The sequence below is a fragment of the Artibeus jamaicensis genome, unplaced genomic scaffold, assembly GCF_021234435.1.
Source record: "Artibeus jamaicensis isolate MK-2021 breed Jamaican fruit bat unplaced genomic scaffold, CSHL_Jam_final contig_3174, whole genome shotgun sequence".
Taxonomy (NCBI): Eukaryota; Metazoa; Chordata; class Mammalia; order Chiroptera; family Phyllostomidae; genus Artibeus; species Artibeus jamaicensis.
The window spans coordinates 3233844-3251500 of record NW_026521738.1 but is presented as its reverse complement, the minus strand read 5'-3'; the positions used below and the strand labels follow the sequence as shown (position 1 = coordinate 3251500).

The following is a 17657-nucleotide window of genomic DNA, read 5'->3' as shown; positions in this document are numbered from 1 at the left end:
TCTTTGTTAATGGACATTTGAGTTGTTTCCACCCTTTGACTACTGTGAATAACGCTATTACGAACATTGGTGTGCAAGGATCTCTTTGAGTCCCTGCTTACAGTACTCGTTGGTATATACCCAGGAGGTGAATTGCTGGATCATATAGTAATTATATGTTTAATTTTTTGAGGAATATGTATTTACTGTTATGCATGAAATGTATTCTGAGATGAGAAGCACAGTAGACTCCCATTATACGTACTGTATTTTTGCATGCTTGTTTCGGCCACCAGATGGGGGACTTCTTGACGAGGGGTTCTGGGCTCCTAGTTCCCCTTCGGAAATTCTCCCAGAGATGTAGTAAATGCATTCGGTGCCTAGTGGGCGCCCTGCACTGGGCGAGTTGCAGCCGATACGGAGGTGCAGATTGTACCTCAAAGAAACTCAGCCAGAGGGACAGTTAGGCTTGAGAATGGCTGATCAAAGGTGCCGCAACTCCTGCCTGTGCCGCTTCCCAGATGTATAATCTGAGCTATGGTAATCTTTCCTGGCTCCAGCTTCCCCATCCATGAAATGATCTACATCATCGAATCAATATCCATCAAGAACATACCGCCTAATCTTTAGCTCTGTGCCTGGTACATGTTAGGCACTGAACATTCTGTCCCTGTTATCTGCAGGGAAAAAGAAGCCCTGTAGAAAACCTGCCTGGAGGCTTCTGGCCGGATGTTGCTTGGAGAGAGGTCCGGAGGCCCTCCTCTACCCTGCACACCTCTCCAGGTTGACGCAGGTATGCACAGGGAGGGGGGCCCCTGTACTGGCGCCGCATCTTCGCCGCTCTGGACCGCCCTGCCTCCCCTGGGATGCACCGATCGCTGACCGTTCTCTCCCCGCAGCCCGGGAAGCCTGAAGATCCGCGAGCGCGCGCCTCACGGGGCGGCTGCGGTTGGCCCTCCCAGCCGGCAGGCAGCGCCAGTCTACACCCGACTGGGGCAGCGCTCGGGCCGGCTCCTCTCGGCGGCGCACGGCAGTCCGGCCGTCGGTGGGGCGGGGACGCGGCAGCGGTGGCGGCCGCTCCGTGTCACCGGAGCCCAAGCGCGCAGGCCCGTCCCGGCGGTCGGCTGCCGGGCGGGGCTAGGGCGCCATGTGGTTCATGTACCTGCTGAGCTGGCTGTCGCTCTTCATCCAGGTGTCCTTCATCACGCTGGCCGTCGGTGAGAGTGCGCGACCCCGGCCCGCGCGGGCTTCCACCTCCGCATCTTTGCTCACTGGGGTCGCACCTCGCGGGCGCCAGAGCGACCTGTCCGGTGCTCCAGGCCTTTGCATCCCCCCCTCTGTCCCGCTTGGTCTTGCCCCTCCTGCTGACCCCAGGAGCCCAGCCTGACCGTGGGTCCTTCCAGGTGTCGCAAAGCCCCTCCCAGCAGTGCAGGGGAGTGGCTCTCAAGTTCCCCGCGCCGACGCGCCGCCTACCGCTGCCGCGCCCACCCTCCGGGGCCTGCAGCGCTCAACTTTTACCCGATTACTACCGCCGCCCTTTGGTCTGCGGCCCTGCCTGTCCAACTTCTTACTCTGACTTTGACACGCTTCCCCCTTCCGGCTAGTTCCTACTGTGGATCTCAGCTAAGATCTCACCTCCTCCGGGAAGCCATCCATGTGGGGTTTGACAGTCCAGCCGTGCTCCTACTTTCTCTAAAATAGCACTTGTCAGCACTAGAATTGTCTGATTCCCCTTCCGCTTCTCCCCCTTACCTCACCGCCTCCACCCCCACCTGGGTCAGAGAAGAGACATTGGCTGTTTTTACTGTATTCTCAGCATTTCACCCAGCATCTGGCCCATTTTAAGTGCCCAACAGATATTTATTCAGTGACTGAATGAAATTTCCATTTACGGGGTCAGAGATTAGCAGAGTGCTGAGGAGCCACATGCAGGTTTCCACGTTTATGAAATCCCTGCTTACTGACCTGATGAAGTTTTACTTTCCGACTTTGGAGGGCAACACATGGGTTGTTTGGTTTGTTCCTTGCCTTCTGGAGTCCATGAGGGGTGATGGAGAGCCAGCTGCAGAGAAAGGGATGACCATGAATATGGAAGTGACCAAGGCTAATGTTCACTCTGCTTGCTCCTCTTATTGTGCCCCCAGCGGCGGGACTCTATTACCTGGCAGAACTGATAGAAGAATACACAGTGGCCACCAGCAGGATCATAAAATACATGATCTGGGTAAGTGGTCGCTTCCCCAAGGGTTTACCCTCTTTTGCCCCACCTCAAAAGAAAGAATTGGGGAGAGTGTGGCATGGATGATGAAACCTGTCCCTGCTGTTTCCTGAAGGATCACCCCTACCTCCCTGCCCTGTACCTTGTTCTCTGGGCCTGCTCTCCTGGGTCCTGTTCTTTTTTCCCTCATTCTCCAAGTGGCATTGCTTCACTGCAGACTCCATTCTTAGTTCCTTAAGGTGACAGCCGAGGGTACATTTTCTGTTGACAGAACCATGGCTTGCCTTTGCTTGGCTGTCTTTCAGTGTCTCTAGTCCCTTGCTCTGCTTGCAGCATTTAGGAGTGAGAGGAACCTTAAGGACAGTTCTGATTCATTACCCTCTTTCGCATTGGATCAAATGACTTGTCCTAAGAGGGAGACACCTTCCCTGGCCCAGGCTCTGCCCTCCCCAGGTCTCATGGAAGGCTTCTCTTTCTGAAGACACCATCCTTGCTATTTATGTCAAAGCCACAGGGGTGACTGCTGGTGGATGGATTTCTGCCAGCTGCAGGAAAGGCTGGGGGCAGGGTGGGAGCAAACTTGGACAGGAGCCCAGTGCCTGTCAGGTCACTGGGTGTCAGCAGCCACTTCCACTCCGGGCTTGGCCTGAGGTTGGGAGTTAGTGGCAGAGACACGTGGCGGCTCTCAGCTCTGGGTTCAGAGGTTCAGCTCGTGGGTATTGGTACAGGAATTTGACCTTCATTTAAACAATCGTCATTGGTTGAGCATTGACAACTGTAAGTCTTTCAGAACAGCACTTTCAAACTGCAGGTATGATTTGCCACTGGGTTGTGTTACCAGTTCATTAGATCATGATCAGCATAAAAAATGGAATAGAAAAGACTAGAATTGAAATTTGAACTAGATCATATATATGTATTTGGGTGTGGGCGTCATGGTGTCAACTTTTTCTTACTGTGGGTTGCTGTCAAATATTTTGAGAGTGGCAGTTAAGGATGCTACCCTTTGGGAGCTGAGAGACTAGTTGGGGAGATCAGACCTGTGACTGCAATGAGTGAGACTGAAGCATGAACCTAGTGTTGCCCCAAGTGGGCTGGGGGTTAATGAGTCCAGGAAGACTGCTTGGAAGAGGTTCCCTGCACTGTGTGCCTCTGGTTGTTTCAGTTCTCCACAGCTGTGCTGATTGGCCTCTACGTTTTTGAGCGCTTCCCTACCTGCATGATTGGCGTGGGCCTCTTCACCAACCTCGTCTACTTTGGCCTCCTCCAGACCTTCCCCTTCATCATGCTGACCTCGCCTAACTTCATCCTGTCATGCGGTGAGAGGGGGTGGAGTTGAGGAGGCAGCTGAAGCAGTTGGCTATGCCCAGCTCAGTCCATGGCATTGAAGGGTTATAGAGAAAAGTGGCAAACACTGAGGTCCTCCAGGAGGCCAGGCTGATGGGGAAGATGGGGTTCTCACATGTGAGGAGACTACAGCCCACCCTGGGTCAAGTGACTAGAATTTGGTGGGAGTGGGCAACGGGGTTGGGATACTCAGACAGGGAGGGCTTTCACAGAGAGGTAGGTATGAAGGTTTGGGGAGAGCAGAGGTGGGCTGGCTAGGTAGTCAGAGCCAACAATAAACCACTTGTCCAGAAAAAGTCAAAGCCCTTCACCAGCAGGCAGGCAGCTCCCCATCCAGTCCTCCAGCCCAGCATTGTGATTAACACCAGGGGCCTGTGGAACTGTGGGTCCCTGTAGACAGCTGCCTTGGGGATTACGAATGTGTTTGGAGGACCCTGGCCTTCCTGCCTTTGCCCTGCCACTGTTTTCTGACCCTGGGACATCATTGCCCCTCCCTGGGTCTTAGCCTGTCCATCTGTACCAATACGTTTAGGACACTCAGTTGGCACATAGTATATACTTAGAGATACTTACAGATATTTGCAGAAAAGTATGGAAAGTATTTGGTTACCGGACTTCTTTTCTTCCATTAATCATTACTGGTCTTCCCAGCCTTTGGTCAAGATATCAGGTGGGATTGGGGTTTTACAGAGCTACTTTCCTATTCCCATGGGAGAACCTAGGAAGGCTGTTATCCATAAGGAGGATGCAGTGTTAAAGCTGGACCTGGTCCTTCTCTGCATGCCTTAGTATGAGTTTGCAAAGGACTTGTTCACCCACGTTTGCTGTGGGGAGCCCTTCCCTGGAGACCAGGTCCCTTATGCCTCTTTTTAGGGAAGAGGCCACTGCACCCCAGTCCCCCCCAGCAGCAGGCTTCCCTCGCCTGCCCTTTTGATGCCTGAGAGGGCTTTTCTGAAAGATTGGCTGGCATAAAGCACCACTCTGTCTTCCAGAACCTGCTAGGGCCAGAGTGTGTGGGCACGGTAGGACTGTGGTCTCAAGAGATGTGGCAGGCGACTGACTGTGAGGTGTATGCGATGGGCGTTCAGTGTCAGGGTGCTTTGTTCTGGGGCCTGCCCGTCACCTCCCCATGGGATCAGGTGGGGTGCCTGCCTTTGAGCAGCCTGTCCCTAGGATCTGCTCACTTGTTCGCTCCCATAAATTCAACTGCACACTAAGGAGATGCAGGGTCCAAAACATACCAGTTCAGACCAGTGGGTCTTACCCTGGGGCAGAATAAGACCCCCCCCCAGAATTTTTTAGGAACCCTAAGACTACACCCCCCCCCAGTGTCTAACGAACTGTGCCTTCTTCTTCTTGAGGACTGCCTTTTACTGGAGTCCTTCTCCGTGCTGCCCAGTTTGGAGGGGAGCCTCTTGGGAGCACGTGCCCTGCACACGCATGACTTCCTCCACCCACTTCCCACGGGAGAACTCTCTTGAGGGCTCACTTCTGCTAAAAACCCAGTTGCTTCGGGGGATGTAATACCAAAGTCTCTTTTTTACAACATTCTAAGGGCTTTCTGACCTGCTTCTAACTTCACTCATAAATGCCCTCTGCAGTGGGCAGGTGGGGGCTAACTCTCCCATTTTAACACGGGGAAACTGAGTCCTGGAGAGTGGTATACTTGGCCCAAAGCCATGCTCCGAGTCGGGTGTAAAGTTAGGGCTGGAACTCGGGGCCCCCAACCCCCAGGAGGCTCTTGAAGGTTAAAAGTCCGGCTTCACGTTATTCCCCCTAAACTAACGGACTCTTCATTCCCTCAACAGGGCTAGTGGTGGTGAATCATTACCTAGCATTTCAGTTTTTTGCAGAGGAATATTATCCCTTCTCAGAGGTAAGAAGTGTTTAGTACATCAAACTATTAACAGGGACAGAAGGAACAAAGGGGACTTGCATGATTTGCTTTGTAAACCCAGCTATGATTTGAAACTGAGTCCATATAGGGATGACACATTTTTTTAAAACTCAGTATACATAATTTCAGAAAGCAGTGTGGCTAAGGAGCAGGAGTCCCTCGGGCTGAAATGGGGAGGACGCTGTTCTCCCCAGTGCGTCCTTTGGGCCTCCTGGGACACGGCCTGAGATCAGGAGGGGCTGTGGAGTGGCCTTGTCTGACACAGACTTTGCAGGGCTGGGTGGGCTGCAGCCCTGAGCCCCAGCATCCGGCTGAGGCCTTCTCCTCGTAGGATCTGTCCACACCCTGTCACTCCAGTCCGCACCCCGGTGGAAGAGCACGGTCACTTCTTTGGGGTGCGTGGGTCAGGCATGGTTTGGCTTTCCACTGTCTCCTTCTGTTCAGAGGAGTTTTTTGTCCTAGCAACCAAGCACAGTCATCTTCAGCCTCCACCTTTCCCCACTGTACTGTCTCCGTGCCTGAGGATGTCCTGTCTCTGCTTGCCAGGCCCCGGCCCCCTTCAGAGATGTGGGGTCTGCGGTGTACTCTTCACCACTTCTCTAACACACCAGGTGACCACACCCGGCCCGCTGTCGGCACCTCCAGGGGCACCCTCTTCTCAGTCTCTCTTGTTGCCAGGTCCTGGCCTATTTCACTTTCTGTCTGTGGATCATCCCGTTTGCATTCTTTGTGTCACTGTCGGCGGGGGAGAACGTCCTGCCTTCCACCATGCAGCCGGGAGGTGAGAAAGGGCTTGGCGAGGGGTTGTGGCGGGAGGACACCAGGAAGGCCTGAGTCGCTGGGGGACCGGTGCCCAGCCCGGTGATGAAGGAAGGCCCTTGGGCTTCAGGTGGGAAGAGCTATGCTCACTTTCAGATACACACACACTCATCTCCCTACCTGTGTCTCTACAGATGATGTGGTCTCCAATTACTTCACCAAAGGCAAGCGGGGCAAACGCTTAGGGATCCTGGTTGTCTTCTCCTTCATCAAAGAGGCCATTCTACCCAGTCGTCAGAAGATATACTGACCCCTTTGGGGAGGGGATGTGGGGGCAAGATGAGGAGAGTCAGGCCCCTGGGCCTCTGTACTAGGTGGGGGCTGTGAGCCTGGAAGGTACCTTCCCCCAGCCGCAGCCTGACTTCCTTCAGCTCTCCCTGAAGGCCCCGCCCCAACCTTCCTTGGGATGCTCAGCTTGGCTCAGATCTGACACTGCTAGAGGCTGCAACTTCCGAGGGTACCAGGGAGGGTGGCAGAGCCTACTTGGCCAGAGGCTGCAATCCACCTGGGCGTGTAGAAGCTGAGCTCCCTGCGGCCTTCCCCACCCCCTCCCTCCCGGGCTGGGTCAGGAGGTTCTGGCTCGGTTGGGGCAGGCAAAGCAGGGGCCATGACACCGGGGAGCAAACAGCGATAAGTTCTTGAGGCAGATGGCCACAGGGCGGGGCCGTGGCAGGCACCTTCCAAGAGAAACAGTTTTTGTTGTTGAACTGTGATTTCTGTCCAAGTCTGATTCTTATTTGAATAAAGATTCTAGGTGGCACTGTTGCCTTAATACCCTGAAAATTCATCTTCCTTTCTTCCTGCCGCCCTGCCGCCCTGAACTGGACAGGCTCTTCTGCTCCGGGGGCTCCTTTTCTGGGGTTGGTCTTGCCTCCCTGAAGGGCCTGTTCCCAAGGCCCTCATGGGCAGGGGGGCAGAGGCGAGGGGCCGAACCCGGGCAGGGGGTGGCAGGTATAGGCAACCTTTCTTATGCCCCCCCCCTTTTTTTTTTTATCTCTTCTTTCCCCAAGGCTCCATGACTGTCAAGTTAGGGACAGAGAGGGGGCAGTTTGGGACTGGGTTAGATTTTCAGAGCAACATCTGCAGTACCTTATTTATAAGTCTTCTTCTGGAGAAAAGGTGGTTTCTGACAATTCTTTGTCAAGATCAAAGAGATAACAAAGTAAAACTTGGCTTCTGGGCAACTTGGGCTACAGCCTATTTTTAAGAAATGGCACTGGTAGGAGGATCCATTTGTCACTCTGAGGGCACACAGGGCTGGCCTTTTCTCTGTGCCCAGCTCCTGGGGAGGTGGCCCGAGGCTTCTAAGAAGGCCGGGTCCAGGCACAGACCAGCATTTGTCAACCTTGCACTCCAACTACAGTGCCTTGCAAACACTCAGCAGTACCCCATGAGAGCCGTTACTGGTCATATCTTATGCCTCAAGGCGAGGGTGGCAGGTGCGGAGGTGGACTGCACACCTGTAGTACCTTTAAGCCCCTGGGAAGACCCCTGTGCTTGAAAATCCTCCCTCCACATCCTGCCTCAAGTCCCACCATAGCCCTGCATTTCCTTGGCTTTAGCATTCCCTGTTACAAATACCAACCCTCCCCTTTTCATGGGAGGAGCAGCACTTTGTGGTCTTCTCTCAGTGGGAATGAGATTGCCTGGCCCTTTTATCCTATGCAGACAAGGGGGGACAAAGTAGCGGGCACTGGGGGCCAACATCATCCTCATTTTTGGACTAGCAGCTGCCTTGCTGTTGCTGTCCATGTCTTTGTCCGTCATCCGATGATGTGGCTTTGCCCCCTGCATTCCCTCCACGGCCCGTGCTCTCCCGGAAGTGCCAGTGGCCTTTTTGTGCTAAATACACTGAGCCCTTTTCATATATTACTGGGTCTCCACAGCATCCAATAGGGCTGGTTACCCCCAGCTTCTTGAATCGCACTTCTGCGGCTCATTCTCTTCCTACCTCTGTGGCTTCTCCTGGTGTCTTATGCAGGCTTTTCCACTTGCCCCATGCACAGTGGGGTTTCTCAGGGTCCTGTTGTGGGCTCCCAAGAGCCCATCCACGCTGATGGCTTTGACTCTTTGCCAAGGAAATGAGTGTTGACCTCTAGCCCCAACATCCCTCCTGGGCTTCTGAACCATGGTTTGCTGCCTTTGGCTGCACAGACAGCTCGCGTGGCCCAGACGACTTGTTGCTGTCCTTTGCTAACCTGTGTTTTTTGGGTACCTGCTGTGGCCCCAAGACCACTCAGGAGCCAGACCAGAAATATGCTATTCCTGCTTTCTCCTTTTGCCACCCCTCCCCCATCCAACGTCTAGGAATTGTCAGGTTTGCCTTCTTAACATCTGGATTAGAGTAGGGCCACTACCACTGCCATCAGTTGTCACCTGGGTTATTGTGACAGCCTCCTCCTGCTTCTCTGTTCCACAGCCAGAGTTGTGTTTCTAGAATGCATAGTTGATCAAGTCACTTCCTGGCCCACAACCTTCCATGGCTCCCTACTACCTTCAGGACAAAATCCAAACCCCTTAGCATGGTTTTGAATCTTGTGGTATCCTGCTTCCTCTTCCTGCTTTCCTCTCTGGCCTCATCACTTGCCACCTTGCACTCTGGGTCCCAACCTGTATTCAGAGATGCCACTCTGATTCCTCTTTCTTTTCTTCACCTGGGCATCTTCTGCATTACTTGTTAAGATTTCACTTTGTCCAAGGAGCTCTGAATGTTCCCTCCCTGTCCCCACTCCAGCCTACCACACAGATCACTCTGGGCATGCTTGCCTGTGCACTGGTCTGTCTCCTCACTAGACTGTAAGCTCCTTGAGGGCAGGGACTGTCCCTCAATTTTTGTACCAACAGTGCCTGGCTTGGTGCCTGGCACACAGAAAGCGTTTAATAAAGGTTTGTTTAATGAACAGTGTGTAGTCATTTGTACAGCAGATAGCAGGGGATGCGGGCTAGCTTCCTGGGGGAAGTCCGCGTGGTGATGTAGTCTCCAGTTGAAGCCATAGGTCCTCCCTGACTACCCCCAGCTGTGCCACCTGTGCCTCCCTGACCTGCAGAAAGCCCGGCAGCATCCCCGAGTCAGGGAAGCCTATGGCAGGGTGGTGCATTAGTTGCCTCCACCCCATTCTGGATCTGGAGATGAAGCATGAGGCTTAGGGCCTGCAGTAGGGCTTAATCTGAATAAGAGGCAGGATTTCCCAGTGGTTCCCCATCCTGAAAGGCTGTCTTTGGTGGGCCATTTGGGGGAATGGGGGGAGCAAAGGGGACACCAAGTGTTACTTTCATAATGCTAGGGCCTGGGATAGAGACTGACCCCCCACTCTGAGCTTTGGGCTCCCATCCTAATTTGAACCTTTTGGCAGGTGTCCCAGAGATTTCTTTGTGGAGAGAAGGGAAACCTGGGATCTGGGCTTTTGTTGGGGGGCAGGGGCTCTGGTTTTTGAATTTGGGAATGAGAAGCTTATGGGTGCTCCTCCCCTTGCTCCCTGTCCACAACATGAATGGCCACGCCTCAGCCTTCACTGGCCTGCCTCAGGTCAGGAGGCTACCAATGTAAGTTTATGAGAAGGGCTCTGGGGAGGGCATAGTGGGGAGCCCTTGATGAGCTTGCACTGCTGCCAGGAAGGCTTCATCAAATGTCTCACGCAGGGTCATGGCCAGTGTGTCAGTCCAGAAGGTGTTGTCGCCCAAGTATCGCTTCCTGGCCACATCCTTCATGCTGACAGGGTGGAAGCCCTGGGGCACCTTCATCCTGCATGGCCGCACTTGAGGGTACAGCTCTCGGAATATCACCTCCAAAGGGAGCTGAGGCACAGGTGCCACCTGCTTGCCAGCCACTGTGCGCAACTGTGCACCTCCGTGCCCATCAGACCTGACCTCAAGGAACCCGTGGAAGTCGTGCTCCAGGTTGGGGTCTGGGTGCACACCCAGGCGGATGCCCTGCGGGTAGCCAATCTGGGTTGTAGGGGATGTGACAGGGTTGTTGCTAATATCCCACAACTTGGGCCGCCTGACTATGGGCTTGTAGATGGGTTTGGGCGTCACCGAAGGCTGCGGCTTGAGCTGTGGCATCTGTTGCAGGCGCATCTCCACAGAGGGGTGGAAGCTCTTGGGGGGTTTTGGGGTCTTGGAGAGGGGGATGGTCCAGGGTGGGGCTTGGGGTTCTTTCTCAGCATTGTGGATCAGAGATTGGCCTCCAGGCAGTAGCTTGTGGCGGAGCCACTTCTTGAAATCAGCTTCTCTCAGAATTTGTTGTTCTTTCTGCAACATCAGAGGGCACAACACAGGCAAGCAGGGCTTGCACAGGCTTGCACTTCCACGCAAGGAGACCCTTTGGCTGTAGCCCTTGTACATCTCAGATGTGACTGATCAGGTACCGTCCCACCCCAGGGAGCCTGAATCTGATGGGAGAATCTGTTGCCCTGTGACAGCCCTTGTCCAGTGGGGAGACAACTGTTACCCAAGGGGAGCCCGTGGGCTGATGGCGCAGACAGAGCCTCTCCCATAGGGGACCTCCAATTTTATGGATACCCAGCCTCCACTCTGGGGGAAGTCTTCAACTTGAGGAGAGAGACACAGTCCTTGCCCTACACAGAAACTTGAGTCTTAAGGGGGGAACCCATTTTGATAGCGGAGACATGTCCTGCCCCAAGAGAGTCTCTGGTTTGATGGGAAGGAGAGGCAAACCAGAAGTGCAAGCGGCATCTGTGACCCTGGAAGGAGACTCAGAAAGGTTTGGGAGGCCTAGAGCTGGGTGGAGCTAATCTGGGCAGGCTCCTGGGGAGGGGTTGGCCTGGAGCAGTCCTGTAGGGAGAGACAGTGGGCTAGCTCTCCAGGCTGAGTGCTGATAACTTGGTCTAGCCATCTGTTCTTGCCTCTACTATAGTTGGACCTTCAACATGTGACAAACTGTCCCCTCCTCGCCCCCATCTCAGTGTCTCACCTCCCGGGCTGTTGCTAAACCATCAGGTGGTTTGGAGATTGACCCAGCTCTGGTGGTAGGCTCTGATTAGGCTAAGCCTCTCATAATAATCCCATCAGCCTTGCCCCAGACCTAGGTCAATCAGCAGGCGGCTTTCCTTTAGCTCTAGGTATTGGAACAAGAGTGGACTTATGACCTGAGGCCAATAAGAGATGGTAGATCTGCAAGGGGCTTCTGGGAAAGTTTAAAGCTACAGGGACAGATGGGCTTTGCCTCCTCTGGACAAATACAGGGTGGGGCAAAAGTAGGCTTACAGTTATACACATGCAAAACAGATTATTCTTGTAGTATTATTTAATTGTATTATTTCTCACTGGGACAACCATAAGCCTACTCATGGCCCGCCCAGTATGTAACTGGGGGCTGGGTGGTACTGACAAATGACACGCGCAGGGCAGAGGAAACTGGGGAGAGGCACAGCTGGGATGGAGTTGGAGCCGTAGATCTGCCGGCCCCAGAGCCTTCCCCGCTCCCTGCTGGACTCCATAGGGTTCCCAGCACCTTCTTTCTGGGCTTTCCGGTTCTCGCATCCTATGTAATTATACCTGCTTAACATCCTTCAGTGACTCCCTTCTTCCCCAGACAAGGTCTGTCATTGACCTGGGCCCCTGCCAAATCTCTTATCTTAGCTTGTCAAACTCCAGCTCACATTGGACCCCCTGGCTGTACTGAGTTGGTCCTTCTCGGCCTGCACCACACTTCCACGTTCCCCTGTGCCTCAGCACGGGGCTGTCTGTTCATTCGGGCTGGTCAGCCCTCCCCTACTTTTTCATATAGCCAACTGCTGCCTGTCTTTAAAGACTCCTCTTCAGCATTATCCCTCTGTCACCCTCTGGACCCCCTTCTCTCTGGGGGCCCAGGGGGTGACAGAGGGATATAACCTACCTCCCCTGCTAAACTCTAAGCTCCTCGAGTGAGAGGACCACCTCTCATTGGTCTTGGGAGCTTCAGGGTCTAGCAGGTGTTTGGCAGAGAGTGTGTGATCATCATCTGCTGGCAGGACGGGTCTTTCTAACCTGTGTGCTTCCCAATAAAGCAGGACCTGGGGCTCAGTGGAGATGCTCTTCCTCACCAGAAGGAGGCACTGCACTAGGAGGGGCTTCAGAAATATTTGCTAATTTAAGCTACGCTTGCTTTCTAACACAAGACTTTTGACTTCAAGGAGTGGCTTCTAAGGTTAGACTGTTAGAGGAGGGGAAGAGGGAGGCTCTTTTCTGGATGGGACCACTTCTAGCCACTCTCTGACACACGTGTCAGTCCACTCGTGTGCCTAGATAAGCCGCCGACGCCCGCGCCCCAGCAGCCCTGCCCCTTACTTGATGCTCGGTCAGGTAGTCCTGTTCCATGAGGGCCAGCTGGACTTTAAGCTTCTTCAGTTTTCCCATTTCACAGGCAAAGTCCTTCTTGTCCCGTTTCCACATGGCATCCTTCAAGAACCTGGTGCCAAGGTGAGGGTGTGTCATCCCCCAGGGCCTGGGCTTCCACCTGGAAGACTGGCTGCTGCTGAGGGGCTGCCAGAGATGCGATGAGCAAGGTGGCCTGCCCCCAGCTTCCCAAGGCCCCTCTGGCTAACTACTCCCAGTGAGGTGAGGGAGAAGAGTGTCTAGTAGTCTGGTCACTGCCCTCCTGATGAAGAGCCAGGGGCAGGAGGGCAGTGCTAAACCCAGAGGTGTGAGACCTGTGGAAAGCCCCCAGGAATAGTATTCTGGGAGAAGCCAATTCTGTAGACTTAGCAGCTAGGCAGTGGCTTCCCAGACCCTCCTCTGAAGGGCTCCGCTTTGGGAGAGGGCCCTAGGGGCAGGGCTGGGAGAAGGAAGGGGTGGCAGGCTGGAGGTGGTTCCCAGCCCTCACCGAGCGCAGACACGGTGGTTCCGTATTTTGCAGTAGTCGATGGGTTTGCAGCCCATGGCATCTTGGGCATGGACATTGGCGCCGTTCGTCACCAGGACCTTCACACAGCTCAGCAGGCCCTCGCGGGCCGCCAGGTGCAGGGGTGTGGAGCCGTTGCATGTCTGACTGCGGAGGTCCCCCGGGGGAAGAGGCGGTAAGGAAGGATGAAGGGCATTTACTTATCAGATAGGTGGGTACCAGCTTCCTGGACTGCTCTGCCACCAGCCCACAGGGTGACCCCAGCATATCCCTTCTCTGTCCCTCCGTTTTCTCAACTGGAGAAGGGAGGTAAGGACTAAAGGAGCAGTCCACGTTGCGTGATGGGGTGTGAGACAGTGAAGCGCTGCTGGAAGGAGAGCTGGTTGGCTGGAGCTCAGAGACCACTAACCTCATCCTCTTCAAACAGCCAGCCCTCCTGCCCCTTCCTGGTCAGGGCCCACAAGCCTGTGTGCCTGGATTCCTGCCTCATTCTCCACCTCATCCTCTGACCTCACCCCGCTCTTTCCCAACACCATGTTTCCTTTGCACACAATTCCCTCTGCCTGGGACACTTTCTTCCCGTCTTTGCATGGCGGGCTAACCATCTTCAAGTTGTATCTTACATGTCACCACCTGAGAGGCGACTGCCCCCTCCAAAATAGGTCCTTTCCATACCCCACCCCACCCCCCTGTTTATTCCCTTTGTAACTTTTGCCACACTCTGTCATTGTGTTCATGTCCTGTGCTAATTTACCATCTAGTCCTGATCTCGGGTGTCAGCTTCATGTGCAGGGACTATTTCTGTGTGTTCACTGCTGTATTTCTCACCTCGGGCCTCGTGCCTAGCACAGGGTACATGCTGGATAAACACGGAGTGAACACACAGCCCCTGCGTGCCACCCACGCCTCCCCGTGCATTTTCTGTCGTCACAGCAGTCCATGTGATGGGCACTGTCATCTTCCCACACTTCAGCTGAAAACACTGAAGCAGTTAAGTGGTTCCCAAACTTTGCTGCAAAGCAGGAACATGTGTGGACTTTTTAAGACTTCCAAAGCCCAGGCCACACCCCAGACTAAATGACAACCTCTGCATCAGGCTTTTTGAAGCTCCCCAAGTGATTCAAAACTTACTGAAGAGCTGGAGGCTTCTGATTGAGTGACTTGCCTGAGGTCACGATGTGTGCTAGCGGATGGTAAAGCTGGGACATAAACTAGGTCTGTCCTCTCCCAGGGCCCAATTTATTAACTAGTACACCATGTGGGCTCTCCGACTGTTTCATGTGGGACCCACTTCTGGTCACCCACAGTCCCTCAGCTGGCTCTGGAAGTGGGATCCTATCTACCCAGCCTCCAAGCCCCTCTCCTGGGGCGGGCAGGACTCACGTGTCGAGGGCCGCCCCGTGACAAAGCAGGTAGTGGATGCAGGGGAGGACCATGGTCTTGTTTTCCTTGCGGATGACAAGGTGCAGTGGTGTCTGGCCATTGTTGGTGGGCAGGTTCACAGGAAACTTGTACTCCTCTACCAAGACCTGCAGGCATTCAAGCCTGCCGCTTTGGGCTGCAAAGTGGATGGCAGTGAACCCCTGTGGGGGCCAGAGGAGGGCAGGAGGCTGCTGAGCAGGATCCAGGCCCCAGGTCCAAAACCTGACCTAGGTAGCAGTTCCTGTGGGTCCATCTTCCCTTAGATCCCCCCCAGGAGTCACTCACACCCCTTTCCCACTCCTGTATGTGCTCACTCTTCCTTGATACCCCCAAATGGACCTCCCACGGAGCGGAGGTGAATTAGGATGATCTACTCAGAAAGGGGCACCTCTGGAGGCTCTTTGCCAGGCGAGTACTATGTGAGGAGCTCTTGGTGGGAGGGGAGGCCCTCGGGCCTTGGCGCTCCACTCCAAGGCCTTACCTTGTTATCTGTGGGGATTTGCCCACGGTCCGGATTCAGGCAGAACCGCAACCATTCCAGGTTGCCTAAGGCAGCTGCGAACAACTCGGAATAGCTCCCCACATTCCCCTGGTCCCACTCACTGACCAGGCTGGCGGCCAGCGCAGGGGTGGGGGAAGAAAGGAGGAGTGATTGGAGGAAGCAATGGCAGCTCCTGGGCCTGCGTGGGCAAGGCCGTCACTTAAGCAGGAGGCGTTTACCCAGGCTGGGCCGGCGCTGACCCGTGGTGGGGCAAGGAGAAAGTGGCCGTCCTGGAGCATCCCCAAGGGCCCCAAGCCCTTTTCGGGAGGTCAGCAGGGGCCCCGACCCAGCTCTCCTAGTTCCTCGACAGCCCTCACCCGCCCCTCCAGGCCCTGCTCTTCCAGGGAGGCTCTGGGCAGGTTCCCACGCTGCAGCCGGGCCACCTATTTCCGGGCTCACCTGGGGTGTTTGGACTGAGAGTTTCTCCAGGTGAGTTGTCGGGAGACTTTCTGAGTCGGCTTCCTAGAGGTACGCCGTGGTGTTGGCGGAGGCTTGCGCCCACTGAGAGGCATCGCTGTGCCCCCAGGGTCTGGGCCGCCGGCAAGGACTCGCGCTGGGGGCGGGGTGAGGGCGAGGCTAGCGCCTCCCGGGCCGCCCAGAGCGAGTCCGGGAACCACGCCCGGGACGCCTGTGAGGGACTTGGCTTCTGCCAACCCTGCCGTCCCAATTTCCCTGGGCCCAGTCTCCTGCAAACTCAGCATCAAACGCACACAGCAGACTGAAAGCCCTTAGCTTTCGTTTCTGATTATAAAATTAGTAAGTTCTGATTGTAAAGACCAGAAAAGGATGAGGAAAGCAAAAACCATAATCCCACCAGCCAAGAAATCACAGTCTATACGTTGCATATCGTATAGACAGCTTGTACCTCTTTTCACTTTGTGTTACGAGCTAACTCCCATGGACAGTCCGCATCACAAAGGCACACTGTGACCTGACCCCAGCCCAGCAGCAGAACAGGTGTGCTGTCCTTTCACACGTGCTGCAGAAAGCAGCATGGCACCTCTGTAATTGTTTCCTTAGCACGGGTTCTCGAAAGCAGAATTACTGAGTGAAGGGGAATGAACATTTTTTATATGTTTTCCCAACTGCCCTCCAACACGGTTGCGTATTCACTTACACACCCACTTGCAGTGAACAGCACTGCACCTCCACAGTACGGCAAGTTACTGTGGGCACGTTAGTGACTTCCGAGGCTCAGTTTCTGCATCAGCGGAATGGGGATAATTGTACCTACCTCACAAGGAGGGAAGGACGTGAGCAGTTAGCAGAGGCCAGCTGACTCATTTGCTGTTCTTAGAAGGAACTATTCCAACCATCACTAGTACTGGATGCTATGATTTTAGGTAAGTGTTTGCTAGTTCGGGAGTGGCAGTGGTGTTCTAATTTGGCTCTTTGCTTATCAGCAAGGCTTACATATTTGGTTATCAGTGTTTTTCTCTTCTGGGAATTATTTGTTTATTCACATGGTTATTTGAGGGTCTGAATATGTCTCTTATTGATTCGTAAAGCTTATTAACATAGTAATCATTTGTATATTTTTGTGGTCAGTATTTCCTTGGTTTACCCTTTAGCTTTTGATAATATACAGTAGTCAAACAATCAGTGTTGCTTGAATCAGTGTTGTTGCCATAGAGTTTCTATTCTCACCCCTTCTCAATTAAAAATAGACAAAGAACCTGACTAGACCTTTCTCCAAAGATGTACAAATGGCCAATAAGCACATGACAAGAAGCTCAACATTAACCATAAGGGAAGTTAATCAAAATCACAGTGAGATATTATTTTACACTTCCTAGGATGGTCCTAATAAAAGCACAGAGAGTAAGCGATGCCAAGGATGTGGAAAAATTGGAACCTCCGTACACTACTGGTGAGAACTCAAAGTGGTGCGGCCACTCGGGAAGCGTCTTTGCAGCCTGGCAGTCAGCGTTACACGTGAAGTCACCATCTGACACCTGCTCCTTCCACTACTAGGTATTTACCGGAGAACGTCCACCCAGAAACATGTGCTTGAGTGTTCATAACAGCATTATTTATGATAGCCAAAGGTGGAAAGAACCACATGTCTGTCTGTAAAGGGGTAAACAAAATGTGGTGCACCCATGCTGTGGAATATTATTTGGCAATAAAAAGGGATGAAGTACTGATACATGCTACAACATGGATGAGCCTTGAAAACACTACGGTAAATGAAAGGAGCCAGTCACGAAAGACTACCTGCTATATGACCCCACGTATAGAAAATGTTCAAGAGAGGCAAAGCCTAGGGCTGGGGCGGGGGCAGAAGAGGAACGTCAGGGGCGATGGCTAGCAATGCAGGGTTTCTTTCCCAGGCAGTGGAAGTTTTCTAAAGTTGATCGTGGCGATGGCGGCACAGCTCTGAATATGTTGTACAAAAAGCTGTTGAGTGGTACAATTATAAACAGGTAAATCATGGGGTATGTAGATTATATCTCAATACATCTGTTCTGAAATAAAAACAACCCTATGACATGTGGACACCCACAATGTCAAGGTTTCCCCAAATGGCTGTGAATTGTCACAGGGATGGGACTTTAATTCTCAGGAGCTTCTTTGGTGTCAGTTCTTGATC

The 17657-nt window shown here is 53.6% G+C and overlaps 2 protein-coding genes across 3 annotated transcripts; one reads left to right on the top strand and one right to left on the bottom strand.

Annotated features, from left to right (window-relative positions):
* Positions 1-415: 415 nt before the first annotated feature.
* On the top strand, positions 416-9160 carry TEX261 (testis expressed 261). 2 transcript variants are annotated; one of them, XM_037127235.2, is made up of 7 exons: positions 416-519; positions 663-772; positions 2124-2203; positions 3363-3516; positions 5353-5420; positions 6120-6222; positions 6395-9160. In XM_037127235.2, exons 2-7 carry the CDS (start codon positions 709-711, stop codon positions 6508-6510), a joined length of 585 nt encoding a protein of 194 aa, XP_036983130.1. In that variant the 5' UTR covers positions 416-519; positions 663-708; the 3' UTR covers positions 6511-9160. The 2 variants fall into 2 exon arrangements, with proteins under 2 accessions (XP_036983130.1, XP_036983129.1); XM_037127234.2 differs by lacking the exons at positions 416-519; positions 663-772 and adding an exon at positions 1003-1196.
* On the bottom strand, positions 9128-16515 carry ANKRD53 (ankyrin repeat domain 53). The gene is made up of 6 exons (XM_037127236.2): positions 15464-16515; positions 15005-15134; positions 14485-14684; positions 13084-13248; positions 12549-12669; positions 9128-10511 (listed from the first exon to the last, which is right to left on the bottom strand). The coding sequence occupies exons 1-6, from the start codon at positions 15763-15765 to the stop codon at positions 9810-9812; spliced, it is 1620 nt and encodes a 539-aa protein (XP_036983131.2). The 5' UTR covers positions 15766-16515; the 3' UTR covers positions 9128-9809.
* Between the last annotated feature and the right edge of the window lie 1142 nt (positions 16516-17657).

What these genes read in the sequence shown, in the direction of transcription:
- TEX261 (XM_037127234.2), top strand. Translation starts at nt 1,127, where the DNA reads ATGTGGTTCATGTACCTGCTGAGCTGGCTGTCGCTCTTCATCCAGGTG. An exon ending in TAACTTCATCCTGTCATGCG is followed by an intron (nt 3,517 to 5,352) that starts GTGAGAGGGGGT and finishes TTCCCTCAACAG; the next exon opens with GGCTAGTGGTGGTGAATCAT. An exon ending in AATATTATCCCTTCTCAGAG is followed by an intron (nt 5,421 to 6,119) that starts GTAAGAAGTGTT and finishes TCTTGTTGCCAG; the next exon opens with GTCCTGGCCTATTTCACTTT.
- ANKRD53 (XM_037127236.2), bottom strand. Translation starts at nt 15,765, where the DNA reads ATGCTGAGTTTGCAGGAGACTGGGCCCAGGGAAATTGGGACGGCAGGG. An exon ending in AAATCCCCACAGATAACAAG is followed by an intron (nt 14,685 to 15,004) that starts GTAAGGCCTTGG and finishes TGGCCCCCACAG; the next exon opens with GGGTTCACTGCCATCCACTT. An exon ending in CACGGGGCGGCCCTCGACAC is followed by an intron (nt 13,249 to 14,484) that starts GTGAGTCCTGCC and finishes GGACCTCCGCAG; the next exon opens with TCAGACATGCAACGGCTCCA.